This window comes from Taeniopygia guttata, chromosome W (assembly GCF_048771995.1).
Source record: "Taeniopygia guttata chromosome W, bTaeGut7.mat, whole genome shotgun sequence".
NCBI classification, from domain to species: Eukaryota; Metazoa; Chordata; class Aves; order Passeriformes; family Estrildidae; genus Taeniopygia; species Taeniopygia guttata.
The window spans coordinates 15,807,851-15,834,022 of record NC_133064.1 but is presented as its reverse complement, the minus strand read 5'-3'; the positions used below and the strand labels follow the sequence as shown (position 1 = coordinate 15,834,022).

At 36.6% G+C, this 26,172-nt stretch overlaps 1 protein-coding gene across 1 annotated transcript in view; it reads right to left on the bottom strand.

The window, feature by feature from the left end:
* LOC116806888 (ras GTPase-activating protein 1) overlaps window positions 1-26,172 on the bottom strand; it is a 168,801-nt gene that overhangs the window by 66,879 nt on the left and 75,750 nt on the right. The window contains exons 9-19 of the mRNA XM_032744707.3: window positions 21,945-22,023; window positions 19,470-19,590; window positions 16,722-16,878; window positions 14,370-14,457; window positions 12,181-12,258; window positions 9,523-9,680; window positions 9,180-9,256; window positions 4,388-4,560; window positions 4,078-4,237; window positions 3,762-3,904; window positions 2,912-3,027 (exon numbers count right to left, since the gene is read on the bottom strand). Of these exons, the coding sequence (XP_032600598.1) occupies window positions 2,912-3,027; window positions 3,762-3,904; window positions 4,078-4,237; window positions 4,388-4,560; window positions 9,180-9,256; window positions 9,523-9,680; window positions 12,181-12,258; window positions 14,370-14,457; window positions 16,722-16,878; window positions 19,470-19,590; window positions 21,945-22,023 (1,350 nt within the window). The remainder of the gene's footprint in view (window positions 1-2,911; window positions 3,028-3,761; window positions 3,905-4,077; window positions 4,238-4,387; window positions 4,561-9,179; window positions 9,257-9,522; window positions 9,681-12,180; window positions 12,259-14,369; window positions 14,458-16,721; window positions 16,879-19,469; window positions 19,591-21,944; window positions 22,024-26,172) is intronic.

Here is a 26,172-nt window from a genome sequence, read left to right as displayed (position 1 = left end):
GAGGTTCTAGCAAAGTTTGAAAGATGAATAAAAGGAAAAAAAACAAAACTACAAAGTTTACCAGGGAATTCCAGATGTAGACTAGAATGGGGAAAATTAATAAAAGGGGAATAGAATGTTTTTTTCTAATAAAGAAATCTTGAAGGTCAATAGGGGTAGAAATTAGGGCATGAATTAATGGGTTAATATAGAAGGTGGGAGATTGTTATGTGTAGTAAACATAATTCGTGCCATTCCTTGTATGAAATATTTAATACTGGATACTTGTTAGGTTATGCTCGTTTGTATTAGAAGCCCCCCCCACCCTTGCAGGTGAGACCTGGTGTATATTGGAACCCGATTTACAGATAAAAGGATGTGGCTCAGCCAGGAGATGGGCCATGTCTAGAGAGATACCTCCCAGGTGCTGATCATCACATAACTGACCAGAGATGGATATCACGGAAATCCTCGGGCAGATACATGTGAATGCAGCGTTCCCGTAAATTTCATCAAGGGATTCAACAACTCCAGACACTGAATTGTTCTTCCTCATCACCAGAAAAGAAAATCTTATTAACCTATGGACTCTGAATGGAAGAAAAGACTGACTGCCGACATCTTGGCCTCAGGTGGAATTTTCCCTATAAAAACCGCTTGTGCCAGGATGGAGGTGTGTGGGCATAGGGGAAGACCTCTCCTGAGGCTGACTCCTTGTCAAACACCCAGGGTCGATCCCCGGGCTTGGCACTGTTTTTTTTCGTGGCTGGCTAGATAGAATTTGACTGCTAATAAAACTATTTTTATTTTTAATTTGGCTGTATAAATTTCCAGTTATAACAAAAGCAAATTATATTAATTCAGTATTTCCCATTGTCAGTCAGGCGTTCAACCATCTACAGTAAAGCAGGGCTCCATCATACATAATGGTTACTTGGGAAGACAAATGCAGCAATTCAAAAATGTGTCTCCTTCATCCTTCTTTCTCTGAAGTTTTATTGCAAAGCAAAACATCATTATCATATGGAATATCCATTTAGTCAGTTGGGGTCAGCCATCCCAGCTGTTTCCCCTCCCAACTTCTTACCCATGTCCAGCTTACTTACTGGGGGATAGGGCAGAATGGGGAGAGAAAATACAACCCTCAACACTGTGCAAGCACTGTTCAGCCAAAACACGGGTTTGTTATTGTTATGAACAAAACAGCCTTGCTGGGACACTTGGCTTGGGCTAAGTACTGACATTGTTAATTAGCTAATTGCTCCTGGGTATCACCTACACCCCCCCCACACACTACCATTCTAGGACTGGGATGCAAAATAGAGAGACCAGTGGAATCATGGGAGGGGATTTTGGGGATGAAAACACCCCTAAATGGAAGGCTGGGCACAGTGGAGGGGGCTGGATGGGTGTGCTCATTAGGGAAAAGGGAACCCCATCCCTAGTCTGTGTCTGACTTGTCACCATAACCTGCAGAGGACCGGACTGGGCTGTGGGAAGCAGAAACAAAGGAACAACTCTTCCTGGTGTTACCAGGAGGGAAGGAGAGGGATAGCTGCTGCTGGACTTCGGCAGCAGGCTCTGCACATCCCCCCACCCTGCGGCTACCAGTGTGCCAGGAGGAAAGGAGAGAGGACGGTCTGCTGGGACTTCAGATACAGACTGCACACCTCTTCACCTCTAGCTACCAGTGTGCCATGGAGACTTCACAGACTCTGCAGGCCTTCTCCCCCTTCGGCTACTGGGAAAAAGCTACAACAGTGGGGGCGAGCTCCGTGTCTAGCCCCCTGCCGAGCAGATCTTTTTTAATAAAGAGTTGAACATTAATGAAGGCATAAGCCCCGTTCATTACAGTTATAAAAATTGTTTTAGCCACAAATCAAAAAGAGAACACTATTCAGGCTGCTATGAAGAAAATAATCTCCATCTCTTTTTCCATACCATTTGCATAATATGCTTTGGTTGTACACTGTCCAGTACATCCTCATTAACCACCATCCCTCCTTCCTATCCTTTAGTATGCATACAGATATCATTCCCTTAGTCTATAGCCCCCCCTCCCCCCAAAGTGTCCATAGAATGTCCATTCAGTTCTCTTAGTCTGTAACCTGGGCTTTGTTAGGGTGGTCACTTGGAACAGAAGTTGTGCATTATGTGGCTTCATTTGGCACCAAAAGCAGCTCAGATTGTGTCACTGCTGCACTTGCACTGCTTTTTGCAATGCTCATCCCCCACTAGTTCAGGTGGTCTCTTTTATAGTATTACTTCTAGCATACAAATCAAATCATGGGTTACAACCAGTTTAATCACATATCCATTACAATCTCCACTCCTGATCGTTTTGGACCAGGCTATAGAGTTTAACATTACAATGAACTCCATGCCTTGCCCCCGATCAAGCATGGATTCTCCATGGGCTGCAGTCCCTTTGGAGGCGTACCTGTTCTAGCATACACTTATCCACAGACCAGCCACTTCAGCTCATACTGGAGTTCCTTGGTGTCCAGTATGGCAGCACTAAACCATGACATGATTTCATTCAGGCCGTGATAGTCCACTGTTAGTCTCCACTCTCTGCCAGACTTTTGCAGGCCATATGGAACTATTCAAGAGTGATTGAGTATTACTGCTTAATCCTTGGCTCTCCAATTGATGAATCAGCTTCAGCCAGGGTCATCAGCCACTCTTTTGTTAACTCAATCACCTTCTATTCATCCTCCAGGTGCCACCCCCTTCTTCTCCCAGGGTCTTTTTCAGATGACAGATGGGAAGAAATTCCCTGAAAAACCTAACCCACAACACAGCCCTAAAGAATTTAGTTTTAGTACTGATTAATATAAGATAAACCAAAAAACCACAATTTTTATGGTGCAATGTAAACAACAAACAGGAATTTGCAAGTACAAATTTGAACAGAAGAGTGCAAACTTACGGAGGCAGTATCTCTGCAGCCATGAATATTTTCTCCACCAATTCCGAAAGTATACTGAGTAGATGTGCCAAATTAGTGTTTACATCTTCATTTTTTTCTAACTTCGAAGGATTTAACTAAAACCAAAAGGGAAAAAAGACATAAGTTTTGTCTCTTGAATAGAACTACATATATAATTTGATAATATTACACACTGAATACTATTTCAAAATAAATTAAATATTCTACTGCTGTACAAATCTCGTACAGAACTTACAAATCTGTTTCAAGGGCTAGGCAGAAAACTAATGTAAAAAAGCAAAATTTTTAAGTTCTAGTGCACTATGCTTTTAACAGCACATTTAACACTATCTACAAGTACTCACCTTTTCCTAACTATGTATATTTTCATCTTTTAATCCAGTATTCTGAGGACACAGCCCTCCCCTTTCCATAATTAAGTTCAAGTGAAACAGAAGTTAGGAGAGTTGTTTTAGAAATAAAGGTAGGATCTACCACAAGCAGTTAATGTAAGAGGAGTTTAAAAATTAAACTTAGTTCAGACATTGGCTTCTAGCATATCTGGAGCTTAAAACAAGTTATTTAAGATAAGCCATTCAGTAACTGCTACAACAGAACATACAACTGCTAAAGAATAAATACATAATTTAAAGAAATTTGAGTTTAAAAGCTTATTTAAAAGTGATGCTATGAACATTGTCCAAGCTCACATTTAGAAAAAAACCTCATAATCAGTTCAGTTCCAGTACTGAAATTATTTCTGAAGTATTAATAAATGCTTCTAAAGCAAATAACCAGTAGATCATCATTTCAACAAATCAAAATTTAAAAACATCGTTCAAGTTATCACCTCACAGGACTGCTTGCTCTCCATTATCTTTAATATACTGTCTTTCAGTGCGTGATGAACAAAACGTGTTGCTGTGGCTTTCATATATTGCTCCATAAGTGTACTTGCTAAAGTGGTGGCACGAAACAAAGTAGTAGCTTCATCTGAAAAAAATAAAGTATAAAGTTGAGAAAATGAGATAACAAAAAGCAGAGGGGAAAAATAAGCTATGTTACCGGTTTGATATATGATGCAATAAAGAGAGGAGACAGAAATTAAGACATAGGAGTCATTCCCTCCCCAGTTTCAGCGAATGTTAGTGTAATTAGTACAGTACCTTCCATGCTTATTTCCCTGTCATTTAGTGTTCGTAACAATAGTGACTCAAGCTTTTCATGAAGAAATATCTTCAATAAAATGCCAGCCAACAGTGTTCTATCCTGGCCACAAACATGTGATAAGGCATAGACTACATGCATCTCTTTCTGGAGTATGAGCTGAAAAAAAACCAAAACAATGTTCAGAAATTTGTGCTAAAATAACAGTCGCCACAAATACAACTTAGCAACATCTGTGTTACGGAAATTTCTCTCAAACAACAGAGAAACTGATTTTGACAGAAAAAAATGAGGAAAAAAATGTAATACCTCTTTAAACTCACTGTACTCCTCTTCTGGCATGATCTTCTCCATAGAATATCGTGCTCGAACACGCAAAGATCCTGGCTCAATACCTTTCAGTGGTATATGGGAACTGAGTTGAAACCACTCGTCTGTCGCATGTCCTTTCTGTAATCGGCTTAATTGGCAACGCATAAACACTTTAAGAAAAAAGCATTGTTAAATAGGTTTTCTCCAGCAAAACAGTGCTAGCATTGAATAAAAAAAAAATTTCAGCATGTCACCTTGCTTCAGCAAAAGAATGTTAATAAAAATGATCAAATTTTGTGTCATCAGATTATCTCTTAGGTGGTTTAACAGACTTCTGAAAACTGAAGTTGAAATATAAAGCATGCTGTAAATAATGCATACCCAGAGATATGAAAAAAGGTTTTTTTTAATGCCCATACAGGGGAAAAAGCCCCTCTGCTCCCTCAGCTACCTAGCAAACCTAGACAGCAATTAGAAAATTAAAACAGGTAAAATGATTAGAATTCACTATCCTCTTTTGAAGCCCTGGGCTCATACCTCTATCAGGTCTGCTCTTGAACCTCTTTGTTACCATTTTTAGTCTTTAGTTTTAGCTTTACTACATCTTTCCCAAATGTTGTCAGATGTATTTCTTCAATACTTTGAAACTCTCAAGTTTAATGCTGTAGCATTTTATGCAAAACATATAAGAAGTCCTTCCCAGACAGGTTACTGCCCAAATAATGACAAGTCAACTACATATGACAAAAACATTAATTCACTTTTTTTGGTGGTGCTGGTACCTTAAAATTACTAAGTAATGACCTGCACCAGCCTATTCAACCATAACTGAAGGTCTGATCTGACAGTCAACTAGTAAGCTGCAGTAGTCAGACCACTGACCATTCCAAATTAAGCACATGCACTCCTGAACAGACTGGAACTTCTAAGCAAACACTTTTTTTCTGCATCTCTTGATGAAATCTACTTTTAATCAAGTCCCTCACATTTAAACAAAACAACTCCCCAAACAAAAAAACACCCGATCATCCCCCCAAAAATCAAAACAATCAAAAACACTATCACACACTTCTTTTTCACTTTTCTGCACAACCTTTGAACAGTTCTAGCTGACTTTCCTTCCCCAATTCTGCAGTATGTTGGGTCATCATTTGCATAATCAGATAATGGAACAGAATGACATAATATTTCTAATATAGATTTAATATCTCATATTCTTTGGGGTTGATGAATTGATAAGGTAACACATTTAAGTCAGTCAGGTAGTGGATATACCAATTCATCATCATCTGCTACTTATCACAAGTGTGGACTGGACTGTCTTTACACCAGATAATCAATTGACTTTCCCAAAATATTTCTTCTGAGCAAAGCTCTCACACCCTCAACTGAGCAACATGTTTTCTTCTCTTTGGCTTGTGCATATAAGGCATGTATCTCATTGACAGGAACAGTGAGATGCAGGATTCAGAATAACCATTGAAAGGAATGAGGGATTTGTCTTTAGGGACAGTGGGTCTGCTAGTAGATAAAACTAGATACTGAGAGATAAAAGAAACAATGGGAAGGATTCCACTGATTGATAAATGGAATGAGAGAGATTTGTCTTTACAAACAAACTGTAGGTTTGCTGATAAATAAATCTGGATACTGAGAGATGAAAGAAACAATGGAAAGAACCATAAATTCCATAGGAATTCCACTGAGTGACACAAGGAAAAGAAAAAAAAAGGGGGGGGGGGGATACACTGGAAGGGGATCTTAGGTATTAGGCGTTTTGGGAAGCCTGTACCTCTCAAGTACCTCAGCCAATGGGAAAAGAGAGGGAAATGCTGTCAGGAAATTAGGATAAAAAGGAGGCTGCATCCTCCAAAAATTTGAGAGACCCCATGGGAAATACTCATGACCTCTCCCTTTATTTGAATAAAGTTACAGGACTCCTCTGTCTCCTTTTTGGACATAAACCTCTGGCTGAAAGGAGAGACAAAGGCAATGTGCGCTTGCAGCCCAGAAAGCCAGCTGCATCCTGGGCTGCACTAAAAGCAGCGTGGGCAGCAGGTCAAGGGAGGTGATTCTTCCACTCTACTCTGCTTTCATAAGACTCTACACAGAATACTGTGTTCAGCTCTGGGGCCCCAAGCATAAGAAGGAAGTGAACCTGTTGAGTGGGTCCAGAGGAGGGCCACCAAGATGATCAGGGGGCTGGAGCAGCTCCTCTATGAGGAAAGGTTGAGAGAGCTGGGGTTGCTTAACATAGAGAAAACTGTGGAAAGACCTTATAGCAGCCTTCCAGTACTTTAAGGGAGCCTACAGGAATAATGAGGAGGGACTTTATCAGGAATTGTAGAGATACAACAAGGGGTAATAGCTTTAAACTGAGAATGGGTTTGGATTAGATATTGGGAAAAAATTATTTACTGTGAGGGTGGTGAGGCACTGGAACAGGTTGCCCAGAGAAGCTGTGACTGCTCCATCCCTGCAAGGGTTCAAGGCCAGGTTGGATGGGGCTTGGAGCAACCTGGTCTAGTGGAAGGTGCCCCTGCCCATGGCAGCAGGTTGGAACTAGATGATCTTTCAAGTCCCAAGCCAAGCCATTCTATGATTCTATGACATAGACAGGACAGCTGACCCAACCTGACCAAAGGGATATCCCATGGTGTTGTGGTCAGCAATACTAAGAAGAATACTAAGCTAAGAAAAAGGAGGAGGGGGGGGGCATTCATTATTAAGGCATTTGTCTTCCAAAGCAACCACTATGCATACTGAGGCCCTACTTCCCAGCAAGTGTCTGGACATCACTTGTTGATGGGAAGTAGAGAATAAATGTTTTCCTTTGTTTCCATGTGCAGCCTTTGCTTTTCTTTGTTAAACTGCCTTTATCTTGACCCATGAGTTTTTCACCTTATCCTTTCTCTTCCTGTCCCCCTGAGGAGGGGGAGTGAGAGAGCTGCTTGGCGGGCACCTGGCAGCCAGACAAGGTCAACTCACCACAAATATTGAAAAAAATATAGCTCTGACATTACTCCTGTTTCAGAGCAATCCACTTTTAAAAATCGTGGCTACATAGGAGAAATGTTCAGAAAGGTAATCAACCCCTTTACTTGCTTTTGGAGGTTTAGGCAACATTGCACGAAGACAAGTTGGATATGGTCTCTTTTAGCTCAGTTTTTCTCTCCATATACTTCAAATATTTAATAGGGATGGGGATGCAGGCAGATATGCTTGTTAATTCAAGTTGATATTGTCTAATTCTTATCCCAAAATGAAAGGACTGTTAGGTTATGCTCTAAGAGTCTACCTAACCATGATCAAAAAACATTGCCAATCCTCTTGAACTAGATAAGAAAAAAATCTATAACCTTCCACCAGATGGATACCTCTAAAAGTAGCACAATCTCCTTAATCTGGACAAAGAGAAGGAAACTACAGAAACACTTTAAAAGAAGTTACTGAAGTATCCCATTCATGAATTTTCCTTTGAAACGGTCTTTTACTAACCAAAGCTTTGGACAAGATAAAGAATTTTCTAGCTCAAATGCATAGAACCATGCAATAACGAAGTCACAATTGCAATCAGAAAGTCCTTTTGTCTGTCAAATGAAATACATCTTTTTTTTCCTTTTGCTACACAGAAAATTTCGTAGTTAAAGGAAAGAGCAACAGTTTTGAAATTGAATTAGGTTTGGCAAGAGCATTCAGTCTTCAAAGTAATTATTTTACTTTTGTCAAAGTTTCCCTACAAATCTCTTCTCTGAGAGGAAAAAAAAGAGAAACAAATTTACATGGAGGCAAATATAACAGGCCAGTAACACAATACCATGCAAATCAAAACCAACAGCAATAGATTATCAGTAAATAGATTATCAGTACTGTGCTAGGCTTTGGGACAGGTCAGAACACAACAGAAACGTACTTGGAACAACTGTTGGGTGTGAGGGTGTCTGTTCTGCAGGCAACAGAGAGGAGGCAAAGGGATGAAGTTACAAGACAATTATGGTGGGAAACAAAATACTTTGAAAGCCAAAAAGTCACATTGTGTGGCTCAGAATTCAAGTGTGGGTTTTTTGGGGAGGGTTCATTTTGGTGGGTTGGGTTTGGGGTTTTTTGTTTAGTTTTGTTTTTTGAAAGCTGCTAAGTCTTACCATCTTGTTAGTAGTTTTCTGAAATAGGAAAATTGAAACAAAACAGCTGAAGAAGATGTGTAAATAACAGGAGGAAAGTACACTCTTGGGAACACAGATGAGATAGAATGGGGGGAAGAACAAGATGCTACAAGGACTGAGGCAAGTTTTGTTCTACAGACTGTCAAATTGGAGTTTAATTTATTTTCAAGTGAGGAAAGTACTACTGTTTCTCCCTCTTTCTCACTGGAAGTAACAAAAAAATCCTGAGAAGGACAAAAGTAATTCCACACAGTTGAGCTTCAAAAAAAATTAATGAAATCATCTTAACAAAACTTAACATTTTATGAAAGAGATTAATTCTGACAGCTCCTCTTTTTTTTTTTTTTTTTGTAAACATGGTCACAGTGTAACACAGTAGGTATACTGGAATAGAGCTAGAAAAGCCATCAGATATATTGGACTACTGTGCATTTTACTACTAAAAAACATGCAGGTTCTTACTGTAAAAACATTAATGTAAAATCAGTAACAGACATCTAAAACATACCAATACAGCTGTATGATAGTCATAGAATATACTTGTCTTGTGACAATGTTTGACAAGAGCAATGCAAACTCTATGCATTGTTAAAGTATATATGCATCCTTTACATAAAAATACTTACATATATCTGGATCTTTACTTTTCTTTGTTTTGTTACTAAGACTTATCTCAAATCTATTAATATCAGATGAAAGATCACTGGGGAAAAAGACAAAAAGTCACAATCAATACTATATTTGGCTAACATTTAAATTTATTCTAAAGTTATTTCAATCTTAAGTTATCATGACCAGCCAAAGATACTTAGATTCATACATAAAATTCTGTCAATGCATTTGTGGATCCTATATAACCATGCATACAGTATTTTTAAAAAGCAGATACAAAACAGTACAGTGCAAAGAATCTTAAATGCAATGCAACTTTCAAGTGAAATTCAGTAATTCAATAAGATTAAGACTTACTCAAAGACAAATTCTTCTGACCATACAGGGTTCTGACCTTCCCTGATATGTGTTTTTGCTACCTGGACACTGTTCAGGTAGATGTTACAATATGGATTAGTAAAATGTTTTACTGGGAGTGTATGAGCTTCTTCTACATGCAAGATAAGACTGCTGACCTAAAAAAAATACAGAAAGTTTTTTTATTTATTTAAGAAAGAATGGAATTCTCTTTCCCCACCCCCCCAGTGCTGAGACTTAATGTTAAGGAATAAATATTAAATACAAAATATACCTTCCTAATAGAAAGAGAAGGGAAGAAGGGAAGAGGAATAAGGAAAGAATATTTTAAAATGCACCAGGGACAAAGTAAGAGCAACAACTTGAAAATAAACCTCCAGCACCATAGCTTTACTTTATTTTTTATTTAAAAACCATCACTATAAGATTTGCAATTACTAACTTTTCTATGCATAGAAAATTCTGCTGAAGCTAAAGACTCATATCTTAAGTAAGAACCATGGACAAATCCAAACACAATGCTGCATTTCATGCTTTCCTAACACATTAGGCTCAATTTGAGTCAGCAGTGAGCCCTGGCAGCCAAGAGGGCAAACCACATCCTGGGGTGCATCAAGCACAGCATAACCCACCAGTCAAAAGGGATGATTATTCTGCTGTATTTAGCATTGGAGTGGCCTCACCTTAAGTATTGTGTGCAGTTTGGGCCCCACCATTTAATAAGGATGTGAAGGTCCTTGAATGAGTCTAGAGAAGGGCAACAAAGCTGGTGAAGGAGTTGGAATGAATGTCCTATGAGGAGCAGCTGAGAACACTGGGTTTGTTTGTTTGGAGAAAAGGAGGCTGAGGGGTGACCTCATTGCTCTCTACAGTTTCCTGAGGAGGGGAAGTGGAGAGGGAGGTCCTGAGCTCTTCTCCCTGGGATCCACTGACAGGATCTGTGGGAATGGTTCAAAGCTGCACCAGGGGAGGTTTAGATGACATTAGGAAGCATTTCTTTACCCAGAGTGTGGTCAAACAGTGGAACAGGCTTTTCCCAGAGAGGTGGTTGATGTCCCAAACCCATCAGTGTTTAAGAGGTACTTAGATGATGCCCTTACTTAATACTGTGCTTTAACTTTTGGTCAGTCCTGAATTGATCAGGGTGTTTGACTAGATGATTGTTGTAGGTCCCTTTCAACTGAAATATTCTATTCTATTATATTCTAAAAACCAGTAAATTACATAAAATTCTTTTGTTTAACACACAACACTGTTTTCTCCCTATTATAAGGAAGATATTAGTCTGTACCACAGATTCTCAAAAAAAGAGCACTTGGAAACTCAATTTCCAAAAAATGAGAAGTGAACACTCTGAACTCATTTATATTAAATACATTTTAAATAGTCTACTATTTTACAAACTTATGAATTGCATGCAATTCATAGCTTAATCAAATATCTACAGATATCAACTGAAGTCAATTTAGTAAAATACAGGAAATATTATATTTAATCAGGTCAAAATTTCATTTAAATGCAAATATTCAGTACCCAAAATTTCAAAGGACAATTTGAGAAACCCTGAAACTGATATAACATCTGTAAGGCAGTCATGGAAGTAGGATTTTTGATCTTTATACACTTCATCTACCTTGATCATTCATGCTTTTTATAGTTTTCACCTCTCTAAATAGTTCAATACTTCCCACACTAATTTACCTGGAAATTCTTTTACTCATTCCAGTCTATAGTTTTCTCATTTTCTTTGTACATTTGATATAAGATGATCAACACTAGCTGTATCCTAAATGAGAATACCATAAATATGAAATAGCATTTATCTTCTATACTATTTATTCATGCAGCCTAATATTTGCTTTGTGTTTGCAAATACAGAATTATTTCAGATGATCACTCTGTAGGTGCTTTGCTGGTTTGGCTCCAAATTTCTTCTGCCATTCATATATCAATTGACCTAATTTAGTTTACTTTTTCAGAAGTATTCAATCATCTTTAATGTTGACCACAGAATAATTTTGCAATTCCTAAAAAAACCTCACCCATAAAATGTATTCCTTTTCCTACAGACTGGTAAAACAGCTACTTCCAACATTCATAGCATTCAAAGATACCAGGGATTCTTGATTCCCATTATTCTTCAATTATCACTTATGGAGTCATTTATGATTATCTGTCCTCTACCTCTGAAAGAAATTTTGGAAACAACAGTACTCTCAAGAAACCAAAAGAATATACACCATCATCACAGTTAAGCATGTATTTGTCACTGAAAAATTAATATATTAGTTATACTATTATTTTGGTTACATGTGACATAAGTCTGTCAAATCCGGTGAACCGTAAGAGTTAAGACAATAGAAATGCTGAATTGTTGACACTTTTACTTAAATGTGATCAGAAATTAATACCTAGCAAAACATCTGCCAATTGCCTAAACACCATTTTGATCATTGTGTATATAGATTTCATAATAGAATGGAAGTCATTCCCATTGGTTTAACAAAGGTACTGTATAACTCCAAGAAAAAGAAAGCACATACAGGATTTACTATTGTTGAAAGGAAAGTTCTGACATATATCATAATTTTGTAACAAGAAGGCAACCTCTCCCCCTCTTCCCCCCCTCCCCCCTTCCTCATATCTATATAACTTCACCTGACGTAGACGTTTATTTGATGCCCCTGGACTGTTTTTCTTTAAACTGCAAAACATCTGCAGAGCCTTCATCCAGTCCTAAAAGATAAAGGCACAAAACAGTGTAGCAAGAAGTCAGATACAACATCTTGCAATAGAACTGGCATATCAAAAAGTATCTGAAGATGTTTCTTTAGGTTAAAAAGAACCAACTTGTATACAACTCAGAGTATGAAACTTTAAATAGTAAAGCAAAATTCATATATTTCTCAGTAAATCTAAAAAGACATTTGCAAATTTGAGTTTCTCCTTTTAGAAATATCAAGCATTACTAATGGATATACAGTGACCTTTATCAATTTTCCAGATTAGTCATACTTAATTAAATAAAAAACGGTATATAAAATGAAGCAAGACTTCATTGCTTCTGAGAAAATAATAGATAAGTCAAACTGTTCTGATTATTCTCTCCTCTATTTTTATATGCAGTTGTATTTACTCTGTGTGCTTCAAACAAAAACCAAAGCAGCATTAACAGAAAAACACTGAAAAGTATAACCTTCACCCCCATCCTCTCTGCTCCCAAATGCATAAAGCAGAGTAGATACTTGGGAAGGTGGGAGATATGCTATAGCCTCATTTCTCATGTTTTCACATCCCACACCGTCAAATTTTGTAAATTCTCATGAAGCACAAAATTTAGGCTTTGGCTAACATTTATAAAAGTGTAGGTCAAAGATCTGCTAGCTACTCTCAAAGTGTAATTTAATAATTTTTAAAATACAGCTACATTCAATATTGCAGCTATTCTCAAGTAAACCACTTTGGGAGTGAAGTTTAAGCTTTCAAAACCTTCCTCAAAACAAAGACCTGTCAACTATGCATCAAATTTTTATTAGCTTGCTTTCTTATTCAAATAAGAAAAAGCAAATGAAGAACCATAGAACTTACTAAACACTCTAAATTAATCTAAATGTTTCCGAGATACAGTCATCTTTATTCTCCCTTTTAAAAGAAAAATCTATCCCCTTAAATGTCACAGCTTACAGCAGCAAGTATGAACAGTGCACCATAGTATGCACAATGACACTAGCTATGTCATGAGGCTAACACTACATTACATTACATTGATATAATGGTTGGTACAAACCTCAGACAACATGCAATCCATTGGACGGTTGCTTTGATATTTACCATATTATATGAAAACCATACAATTTTCCTTAGCATGACAACAAAACTATTCTTCTGTGAAATGTTAAAAAGTACAGACAGCTGTAACTTCTGAAAACATAAGCATCAGTAAAACATCTGACTTACCCGAACCAGAATCATTTTATAAAAGAAATCCCAGTATTCTGTATAAATGCAGTGAACATCTTAACTGTTAAGCAAATCTAAACCAAAAGCAGATTATACCAAATGTTCAGAAAACAGGACAGGATATTCTGCATGTCCTGGCAGGATATTCTGCCTACTACACATTATTAAATAAAATCAAATGCATAGCTTGACTTCTGACACAAAATGTCTGTTTCAGAGCTCTGGAATACCAAAACAACTTGATGAATAAGAACATTGTCACATCTTCCATATGCTCTCCTATTAGTGAGTGACTTTTACAGAATTAAACTCCATTCCTACATTTCTTAATCAGCAAACGTTAACTGTTAAGAGAGCTAATAACTAAATTATACCAATGTAAAACACAACCCTTTATTTTATGCAAGATCGGGGCCTAAGACAGGACAAATAACTGTAAATGGTTTGACAGGTTTTGATTGGTGGGCATACCTCCTTTGCATTTTAGTTCTTATCAGGAATGTGCTCTTGAAGCAAAACTGCCACTTACCATTCTCTGGTTCATTAGTTGGAAGAGTGCTGGAAAGTGAACTTTTTTTTTTCACTGAATTACTCCAAAATATATTCTCCAGAAATATCTAATTGAAACTAATGGAAGTTCAATCCATGGGACCAGACTAGAACTTCTCCAAAGTAGAATCCCTAAATCATAGGTAATGTAAGTGCTGGATTATCATCACCAACTATATCCCTTACAGATCTGCTATTATTGCATGGAAATATTTGTTAATGTAGACATAGCCACCATACATTGTACACTTGCTTTCTATTAGAGAAGGATAATATCATTAAACACTACAAAACAAAAAATTGATTTTAAAATTATATTTATCAACAAAAGCTCTCACCTGCACTTGTTCTTGAGTTTCTCCTGCAAAGTAAAAGATGTAATGTTCTTCACTGAAGTGCTGAACTACTATCTGAAAACAGTTTGGCCTTAAAATCAAACAAAACAAAAATGTCAGGAAAAAAAAAAGAAATGTCTCTACATGCTTCAAAAGTGCATTTTGGTTGGAATTAACAATGCAATTTCAAGAAAACTGCACTGTAGTTCAACTAGTTTGTTTCAGAATATTTAAGGAACTTGGAACAATTTGTATTGCATATACATGTACACTGACTTACACTTGAGGCAAAATGCATCTGATAGCATTATCAAGTCTTTTATGAGGACTATTCACTACAAACATTTTAAATTATGCACAGGTTCAGCATTACATCCCAAGCACTTAATTATGCCTTATGGATTTGTTGTTTTAGGAGTTCAGGAAACTATATTAACATAAGGAATTCTTTATCTGAATGTGTTCCACAGCTCTCACAACCAATACAATGTGTACTGGATCATGATCAAATATGTGTCATAGAAACTTTTAAAGCTTTAAATGTGAGTATAACATTTTCTCCATTTTATGTATGTACACTCATTTGCCAAGAAATATAAAAAATATTTTGTACTGTTACATTAAAAGTTGCACACTACAAGTACACTGAGTCTTCCACATTACCTTCAAGGTAATTTGGCTCTCCTAAACAGTTACATGAAGGATCTTACTTCACTTGCATATGATATTTCAGTCTTCCCTTCCCCCCATCCATTGTTTAGGTAAATACTGGCATTGCATTTTCTGGCCATGCACACAGGAGGACTAAGGAGAGGGGCAAAAAGTAGCTGGGTCAGGAGCTACTTAAGACATGGAAAGCTACAGCTCTCACTGTACTACTGAGAAAAGGGGAAAGATATTTTAAGTAGGTGGTAAAAATAAGAGGAATTTTGTCTCAACTACAGTTCTTCATCAACAGCTTTCCCAAGCAGGTGCAACCATACATCTCCTTTTACCCACAGTTTCAGTGTTACTTATTATCCGAATATATTTTAACTCACAGTACAGCATTTATTAGAAGCTGCTCAACAGTCACCATTAACCAAAACACTCATTGTTTACAGTCTCCCCCAAAGTTTCGTGTATAATTGCCAACCTTCATGAGGAATATTTCAGTATTTTTTTAAATGGTACCCTCATATATATGGCTCCTCATTGCAATAGTTGTGCAGATCTTTCAAAATTATTGCAAAATATATAAAAATCAGATGCTACAAGAACACCAGATCTTTGCAGCTTAAGAAATGCCACTAATTTTAAACATCTATCTTCACATTATCTATGTGAAAAAACTTTAAGTTGATGAAATACTCTTAATAAATATTAAGATGCATGGAATAAGCAGAGCTGCTGTTTAATGCGTTTTCCCATCTGTTATGAAAAAATAACAACATTTGCAGGAGTAAATGCATCTTTTTCTTCTATATCACACAGGACTGCATATTTTTTATAATTAACAATGAAAAAAGTGTGATCTCTTTCATCTTAGTTACCAATGATATCAGGAATTGGTTTGATTTTCAATGTCTTTGCCAATAATCAAATCACTTGCAGTTGATATATTTAGTGCAGTAAATGAAACGGTGAAAATGCTCTCTTGAAAAAATAATTTTTAAAATGTTTGCTTATATGAACTAACTTGTTCCTCTAACATTGGTTGGTTTAATCTGATTCTTATTGATTCCTAAATAGAAAAACATTGACACATTATCTAATTTAGCTTTCTAATACCTATCAACAAAAGAATGTAGATCTTTTGGAACTGACAAAATTCTTGATCTTATCAATTCTTGGTTCAATCAGATTAAAACACTCAATACAGCTGCTTCAAAATCTTTTTAATACATGTAGAACAATTCATACACAATATTGAAAAATGACAGTGCAAAAGGCCAAATCATTATCACATCATATTACATGAGAAAATCTTACATTCCAAAATTTCTTACTAGAAGCTGTTTATGAACAGTTACTAGTAATCAAGTTACCATGGCTTAAGTTTCCATTGATCAGTTAAATTCGTTTACATATGCTCTTGCAATCTACACCAACTATGGAATAAAATGCAGTATGAAACAAGAGTCACAATATTTGCATTTCACAATGAGCAAAAGCTAAAGAAAAAAAAACTAAAACAACAACCAACCAAAAAAACTCCACACATGGACAGTAACCAGGGCTCAGGTGTCAAACCCCAAGTTTATTGTGCCAGGCCAACTTGTTCATTAGTGATGAATTGTTTGCATCTTGTATGTGCCTCAAACTAATACTTAGCTGTCCTGCTGTATGTACAAGAATTAAAAGCCAGTGCCCTACCTGCCAAATAAACTGTCATGCACTCCATAGACCGAACACACACTAAGGTCTATTAATCCTTTAGGTTTTGTGGCTCGTTTTTCACTTTCAAAATAAATAAGCTGGGCATCATTTCCCTCCAATATAAAGTACAAGTTTTTCCATCTCTTCCCTTTACCTGTAAGGAAAGTACAATATTGTTTTAAAGAAAATGTAAATTTTGTAAATGAAGAAAAAAAAGAGAGCAGTCAAGTTTTTTCCAAAATAAAAACAGAAGAAGAACATACAGTTAATTATGTTTAAGCAATAATATTAGTATACATAACATTTTTTTTAGCATGTAGCTAAAAAACTAGACCCTCTTCACAGATTAAAGCACAATTTTTGATGGTTCACTGTGCCGGTTTTGCATTGGACCCACCTACCGAAGTGATTTTTCTTAGAGGAGCTGTTAACTGCTTCCTCTGTGCCTAGCAAAACCAATAGCTGGCTAGCTCTGAGAACTGACAACCTGATAAACCATTAAGGAAGCTAGATCCGCTTCTGTGAGATTCACATTTTAAAATTAACAAGCCCGGGAAAAGCTCTCTTCCTTCCAGCCTTTGAAGGGAGAAGTTCTTCTTCCCCTCCTGGTCCGGTGGCCAGGCGGGGGAGGGGAGGCCGCGGGGCCTCGACCGAAGCCAGGCCCGGCCCCAGTGGCTGCCGGGAAGGGAAGGGAAGGGAAGGGAAGGGAAGGGAAGGGAAGGGAAGGGAAGGGAAGGGAAGGGAAGGGAAGGGAAGGGAAGGGAAGGGAAGGGAAGGGAAGGGAAGGGAAGGGAAGGGAAGGGAAGGGAAGGGAAGGGAAGGGAAGGGAAGGGAAGGGAAGGGAAGGGAAGGGAAGGGAAGGCCATCGGCCGCGGCGTGCTGCAGCTGAGCCCTAGCCTGACTGCTAGGATTCCAGCCATTTCCCCCTCCTACCGAGCGACGAGCGAAGTGAAATAAATCACCATAAGTACTTCAGCCACAGCCCAGCAGAGATCACATGACCACCGGCAGGCCTGGGCGAAATATTAACTCTTTCACTGCACAGATGAAACTTGCAAAACATCGATCCTCTCTCAAGTGGAAGAAAAGAGTGAAGACACATAGAAGACAACATGAGGCACTGAGGTCAGTAAAGAAGAAGTCAAATTTCAGATGGGAGGAGAATGAGGATATGCCTTAGTTTTGGGCTGAAATCCTCTTGTAAGGCTATGGAGAAGAACAGAATTAATACATCAGACTCTTACCCTGTAACTCATTAAATGCATTGGGGGGGTGTAGCATTCTAACCACAGTCATGAACAGAGGCACCAGTGTTGAAATAAGCAGATGTTGCAGTAGCTGTGATCAAATGAGAAGTTTGAACAGAGAGAAATGAGAGATGAGAAACCTTGCCCCAGGAATAGAAGACCTCTGTTCCCAGAGATGGATGAAGAGAAGTTTTGCTTTTATGCTAGAACAGCTCATCCTTAAAAATGGCACCCCAATAAGTTGACATGGCCCAGGAACACAGCTGTGGGTGGCTGCAAGAGATGGGAGGGACTTCACAAATGAAGATTCCCGTTCAGCTGCTATTCGTGGAAATTAAAAACCATGAGAGAACTCTTTCTTGTGGAGAAGTCTCCACATGGCATGGCAAGAGAGACTCCTCTCCCTAAGTGAACCAAAGAAAGACTATTTTAGAGGTGGTAAACTGACTGAAAATACCAGGTTTTGTTTCTTTATGTTGTCAGGGGAAAGGAAAGAGGAGTTGGGGGGGAGAAAAAGTGTTTTAAAGGTTTATTCTGATTTCTTATTGTTTTTTAATTTTAGTTCTGTTAATAAAGTTTTCTTTATACCTTTTAAAGTTTGAGCCTGCTTTGCTCCTCCTCCTAAATCCTTATTTCATAGCAGAAAATGAGTAAATAATTTTATTGGGTGCATTGGCATTGGGCCAGCACTAAACCCACAACATTATTTGGTGCGTTAGCCAGGAACTCCAAATTGGCGAACCAAAACCAATACATGAAATTGGTCTTTCTGCCTGGTTTCGAACTGAAACCGCCATATTCATTAAACATTTTCATTAATCTCAACAGGATTAAACAAGTGTGTGTGAGCTCTGTTCATATCAGTGAGAAGACTACATCTATATTTTGCAAATAATGTATGATGCTGTAAGCAATCTCATTTATTATGACTATTTTAAGTAAGAAACAGAGCTCTCTTTACATGAGAAATTTATTCCTAAACTCTTACCAACTGATCAGCATAACAAATTGCATCACAATATCTTAAATAAAAATGACTAAAAACCAGAAATGGGAATACAGTATATGCAAATCTGGATCAGAACCACGCTCCAAACATACATATATAAAATAATTTAACCATTAAAAAAAAAAAAAAGTTAAAAAAAGTTAATACCCGGAGATTTATATGTTGAAATTTGTTGGAAGACAGATGTACCAGTAAAATGTGTATTTAGCCATTGACTAAAACAAAACCAAAAAATCACTCATTGTTTAATGTCCACCGAATAAAACTAATAAGGTTCTGAACTAATTCATACATTAACCACAGTACATTTTGGAAAAACATTCAATCTTAATTTTCAACTTGATTATCATAGATCCATCACAGCCCGTCATAAACAACCTTTTTCTCACTTCAATTTTGCATCTGCTAGTACCACTACTACACAAAATTTGCATACATGTCTGCATTTTTTAGAAAAAAAAGCATTTTATAAAATCAAACAGAACTCACTTTTTTTAAGAAGATATCCTTTTTTGACAATATTTTTATAAAAAGTATCCTTTGTTTTGTGACGAATTGTATTGTAGATTTCTTTTCCATTGACTGTATCATTAAACACTTGTTCTTGATGCTGGTAAATAAGGAAGAAATCAACATTTTTTTAAGCTCAGAAATCACTGTGAAACAATTGCATACTATGCAGCTGTAACCAAACTTTTATTGAATGCTACCAATTCCTTATTCTCTCGTGTATCTTAACAAACCAATATAATTTAATACAATAAATTTGGCAAAAATGTAATATAATTATTTCTTGTGGAATGATTAGGCCACAATTATAATGAGAAGAAAAACAAGATTTAAATACAGACCAATTTTCAAAAAGTATCATCTATATTTATGTTTTTTAATACTAAATAGCTTTCAACAATTTATGCAAAATTTACACAAGTCTTTAAAGGTTCTTTAGCTTCTAACTGTCTTCTACCACGGATTTTGGGACTGAGTAATTAAGGATAAACTCTGAACCAACAAGAATGGTATAGATCACAATAAAAACTGAATTATTAACACACAGCTAATGCACAGTTCCTCACTAATCTTATTAGCACTCATATCCTAAATTACTATCATTCTAACAAAAAGCAATAGGAGAAAGTAGAAACAGGACACTGAAAAAGGATAAATTCACATATAAAATGAAGATCTGGAAATGTAGTTACCCAGCCAAAAGCCAAGCCAAATTTGACCTTACCAAGTCAGCTAATCAGCAAAAGTTCTTTAGCCATAAGAAAACATGAAAAGCAAGACTATCAAGCAGAGAACAGTATCAAGATGAAGTGATATGCACTAGCTCCATATTAAATACTTTACTTTTGTCTCCTCTATTCCATAACAATCATGGTTTTAAACAACATGACAAAGGCAAGAAAGAAAACATTTCAGTAATAGGAATTACAGGGCTGACAATAGAAGCAATATCCAAGTTTATACTAACTCAGTATAATCTCTATAACATATCTATGAAAAAAATGACATACAAAACAACACATCTAGTGAAAAATGTTTTAAAGTAAATTTCAAAATTAGAAACAGGAAGTCTATTAGATTGAAGCAACAGCATGCAAGACTTATTTTTTTTTTTTCCTTCACAAACAGAGGATGACAGTATGTGGTAATTACACCACCAATATCTTTTTTTTTAACAAAGGAAAGTCACAAATATATCTTAATAATGTCAAATAATTTGATGCAGTATCACATGGAAAATTAGTCAACACAGAGAAAGTTATTTATACAGGAACCATAATTGTATAGACAAAGTGCCAAAAGGAAGATGATCGTCATAATCCAAAAAGAATGATAGAGAACAAGGAAAGTTATTGGGTGAAGCTTTTCAAGGATCAGTCTCTGAATTCAAGTTTCCTCACATTTCTCTCAAACACATTGAAGAGCATGAGTTAATAGAAGCAGAAAACTGGAAAGCATTGATGACTAGTCAGCAAAAAAAAAAAAAAAAAAAACAAGAAAAACAAGCAGTCAGAATAATAAGGTATAAGTCTAATAATACAAGATTAAATTTGCTCTTGTTGATACTTTCCAATAGCAAACAATATAATACAATGTGGGTACGGTAATGACACATAACGTTTTAGGATATGACACAGATAACCTGCAATCTGGTAAACACTCACAGAAAAAAATAATTACTAATGACATCATATTATGAGCTGTTCTGGTTCATTACATTCAAGAAACACAAACTCACACTGGAATATGGTGGTAGTAGGGCAACTACAAGAATCTTATGAAGAGAAAAAACCAGATTTTGGTATGCTTATCTTAGTGAGCTGACTAAAGTATAATACAAATAAAATGCCCTTGAATTAATATAATAGATCTAACAAAGGGGTAACTATTTAGGTTAGAAATTAAAACCAAATTTCTAACCATCAAAACAGGAAAGTTGAAGAATATATAGGGAGAAATTATAAAAATATACTTTTGAACTAGTTATAACTTTATGAAAAACTAGACAATATAGTTTATTATCAGTGGTCTCTTAGGATGAATTTATGCTACAGGGCAATCATGTTCTTGAACACACCCTGTAATCCTGGCCCCTTGATCATCTTTGAAGCTTTTCTGTTCATATAGATTTTCTCTGAGGGAAGAAAGATACTAGACACAGAAGAATAGAGAGCAGCCTAGTTCAGGGACCAGAGTTAGGGGAACAAGATGGAACATTTACACCCCAGAGCACAGACAAAGCTTATAACTTCTGTTTACTACAAGCCAATAGATAAAACTAATGCATATGAAAATAAAATGAAAGAAACACACAAACTCAAAACAAAAATTCAGGAGGGGATGATGCTGTTTAACTACAATGGATACCTCTGCAGTAATTCAGTTCCTATATTATAAATATTTGAGGACTAAGTCAATACCTTCAATAACAAGCTCTCAGAGATGAAGTTTTACCTGCATTGGAACAGGATCTTTAAGGTAATATCCTTCAACAATCTGTTCTTTTCTATAATGTTCAATGATCTCTGCAATACTGTTCAAATAAGAAAAATATTTAAAATGTTAAATCAATTTGGTTTTCCTCTGTATGAGACATGCAATCGCACTACATTTCCTCACAGATTTATAATAAGAATCAAATGTTAAACATCATAATCTAATTTTCAGCAGTAAAATTCTACTAATAAATACATTGAAGTCAAGAAAATTCACAGAACTGTATTTATTTATTCTAAACTTCACAGAATACTTTCAATCAGTTGAAAATGCATTTATTGAGTATGTCTGGGATGGAGTTAACTTTCCCCACGGCAGTCCTCACAGTGCTGTGCTCTGTATTTTTAGCTAGAAAGATGTTGACAAACAACCAGTTTTGGCTACTGCTGAGCAGTGCTCCCACAGCATCAAGGCTGTCTCTCCAACCCCATTCCTCAAAAGCCAGTAGGCTGGGGGTGGGCAAGAGCTTGGGAGGGGACATAGCCAGGAAAGCTGACCCAACCTGACCAAAGGGATATCCCATACTGTATGATGTGCTCAGCAATAAAAGCTAAGAGAAGGAGGGGTGGGGGTGGTGGGGGGATTAATTATTAAGACATTTGTCTTCCAAAGCAACCACTATGCATACTGTGAAAAATGCCATTCACTTGTGTTAAAATTTTAGAAGTTTAATAGTAATGAAAATAGTAATGAAAATTAGGATAATAAGAGACAATAAAAAGCAAAGAATTCCAGACGTCCAGGTGCCTTGCACTCTGCCACAAAGCACACCTTGCAAACAAAGGATAACCACTTAAAAGCAATAGTTTATTTCATATTCATATATCTCATACATGATTCAAACTTTCCTTTCCACTGAGGGTGTTTCTGCTTAATTTTAGCTTCTCCCCTTCATCCTGTAAATCAATTTTCTTGGCTCCTCAAAGTCTGAGTGTTCCTGATAAGGAGGAAATAATTCTTTTATTGGAATCTTGGTGTCTTGTTACTGTTATCTCTATCTAAATAGGATAATGTGAAGAATTTCTTGATTATCTTTTCCATTCCTTGCACTAGTTACAAAAAGTATCTTAGATCACATCGCTTCTATTTTAATATTATGCTATAGCCTAAAAACTATATTTACCACACTACTTAAAAGAGAATACAGTACTACTTAAAAGAGATTAATACAGCATAACTTTCCAACATAACACATATAGTATTCATTTTAATATTTGCAAAGAGCCAATCATATAATATGCATTTTTCACACATACTGAGACCCTACTTCCCAGCAAGTATCTGAACATCACTTGCTCATGGGAAGAAGAGAAAAAAAATCTTGTTTTTCCTTTGCTTCCCTGTGCAGCCTTTACTTTTCTTTGTTAAACTGCCTTTTTCTTGACCCACAAGTTTTTCACCTTATTTTTCTCCCAGTCCCACTGAGGGGGCTGGAGGCTGAGAAAGGGGTCTTGGTGGGCACATGGCAACCAGACAAGGTCAACCCACCACAATGCCAAATGAGTACACTCCCTTTTCCACATTCAAGTGACATGTGTATTTCTCAGCTCTCCAAACAGGCTGAAAATTGCTATTTTATTGGTAATAATTTTCAAAGTCCTAGAGTAACTAAGGAAGGGGAATGGAAGATATTTCAAATGGTGGAAATCAAGTTTTTTCTAGGAAGACGGGAATAGGAAATAAAAAAAGTTTTGTAACACAGACTATGCAGATTGTACTTCAAATCACTGAACCATCATGTTAAATTAAATATCCAGTCAGTAACATGTTTCTATGGGTAAGCTTACATTTTAATTACCAAAGTCAGGTTTAAATTCTATTTTGAAGGATCAGGACAGAAGTAGTGACAGACACAATCTAAAATTCAATATATCTTTGAATTGCTCTTATTTTTGCAGTCATTGAAAGTTACATTTCAATAAAGAGAAGTTAACATCAACACAGATCAAGCATTCATATATGAAATATAAACCTGAAGATAAGAAGGTAATTCAGAAGAGAACAAAAACATACATTATGTGTTTTCTCATTTCATATAGACTGTTAGCTGTGTGTGCAAATGTAATCAAAAAAGCACACATGATAGATCTTTGGCCTATTACAATTGGATAAATTTTATTGAAAGAAAAAATATAGGATACTATAAAACTGATCATAAAAACAATCATAAAATACATGTAACTAAAACAATAGAAAAATCTATTTGCTTTTTCTCCATGTCATTCTTCTAAAGCTATGAACTAGTGTATACACATTAAGCTAAAAATGTTCACAGGAAGATTAGTTATTTTTTCAAGTTTGTAATGACTTGAATTTCTCAATATTACTAAACCCCAAATAAATTTAAATTTTTATTGATATGCAACATGCATATGCCATTTTCACCATGATAATTTAAGCTTTACTACACTGCATAAAATAATCACTCACTGTATTTTGCATGTTGAACAGCTATTTCCAATATGAGGGCAATCAATAATAAAGCAGCTTTATACAATTTCTTTAGCCCTCTTCTCCCCCACACACTCAACTCAGATGGTCATTATCTATTGTCACCACCGAAGCAGTCCAAATGACTGAATAAACCAAATATTACAAACAGAAAGATACTACATATAATCAAATACACTTGAGAATGAATTTGCAAGTCACCAAAGTTATCGAACGTAAAATACAAAGCATGAGATGGAAAAGACCACAAAAAGAATCAAGGTGACAGGAAAATAGGATTTATAAAAATTTTCAGCATCTGACAGCAACAAAATTCTACTTACACAAAATACAAAAAGAAAGGTATAAATAAGCATGAATTTATAAAAATGAATGGTTAAACTTGGCTTGATATGGAGAAATAAATATGAGTCTCAATACTACACTACAGTTACATTAGTAATTGTAAAATGTTTAGCATAGTTTATTAGGCTGCCCAGATCCTAGCTACTTGGATAATTTTAAAAGTATCTCATTATAAAAAGTAGTATCAGTCTTTTAATACTTAATTGGTGAATTAAGAGTTATTCCAACAGCTGATGATAAGGACATTAGAACAGAAGAGCATTTTACTCTGATAAGAACAATAGAACAGAACAGCACAGCCTTGGAGAAATAGATAAAAGATGTAACTTAGGCAAACAAAAGTCATGCAAAATGCAAGCAGGATGCCAGCTCAGCTCTGCAAGGTTGACACAGTAGAAGTTATGCAAAACAATGATATTGTGCTTAATCTAAAGCAGGGCTCAAGGAACAGCCACCTAAAAAAGGACACCGGATGTTGAAGACTACTGAAGAAGCATATAAGGATTTCTGATAAGGGGTGTGACTATGCAAAATAAAGCCAAGGAAGTGGGGATAGCTAATGAATATCTAATAAATATGCATCAAGTAAGCAGGGATAGCTAATGAATATGTAATCAGTGTGTAGGATAAAAACTGTTCACTTGACGCTCAGGGTACTCAATTAGAGGAAGGATCCTCTGAGTGACCAGTGTAGCAGCCAGAGGCCCTGCAAGGCCTCCCTGGCAGTCACTTGCCTAAAATAAGAAATGCCTAGTCATGATGACTGGACCAAAGAAGCCTCTCTTCTGCATTCGGACCCTCCTTATCTCTCTGCAAGATTATAGGTCATATTCGCCCTGACCCTGGCTATTGGACAATTTCCAACACCTCTGTACCCTATATAAACCCCCATTTCTGCCCAGTTCGGCAGAAGAGCTGTCACTGAACCCCTTCACAGGAGCTGCCAATAAAGACACCTCTGTGGAACCTCATACAGCCTTCTCTCTATCTCATCCCTGCATCTGCGAGGCACTTAGCAAGCAATAAGCTGAAATCACTAAAGAGCTGAATTCACCAAAGAGCTGATCTGACTTAAGAGCTGAGCTGCTTGCTAAAATTACCTGTGGCTGGCAGCTAGCCTAAGGGACCTGGACAGGTTGTGCTTATCAGCCCAGTGCTATCCGGGAATCCTATGGCAGCAGGCAGCCAGGGTCAAACCGACCCCGGGCCCCAGGCCATAAGAAACCAGCATGCTGCAATAAAGAATGCTTACTTTCTAATACTCAAAACTGTGTTAGAAAATTTCTATCTGGCTGATTTTGGAATCACTGACATTTCAAGTAGTGAAGAATCCAGAAAATGGAACACTACATCATTAAATTATAAGGAAAAAGATATTAACATGTTAATA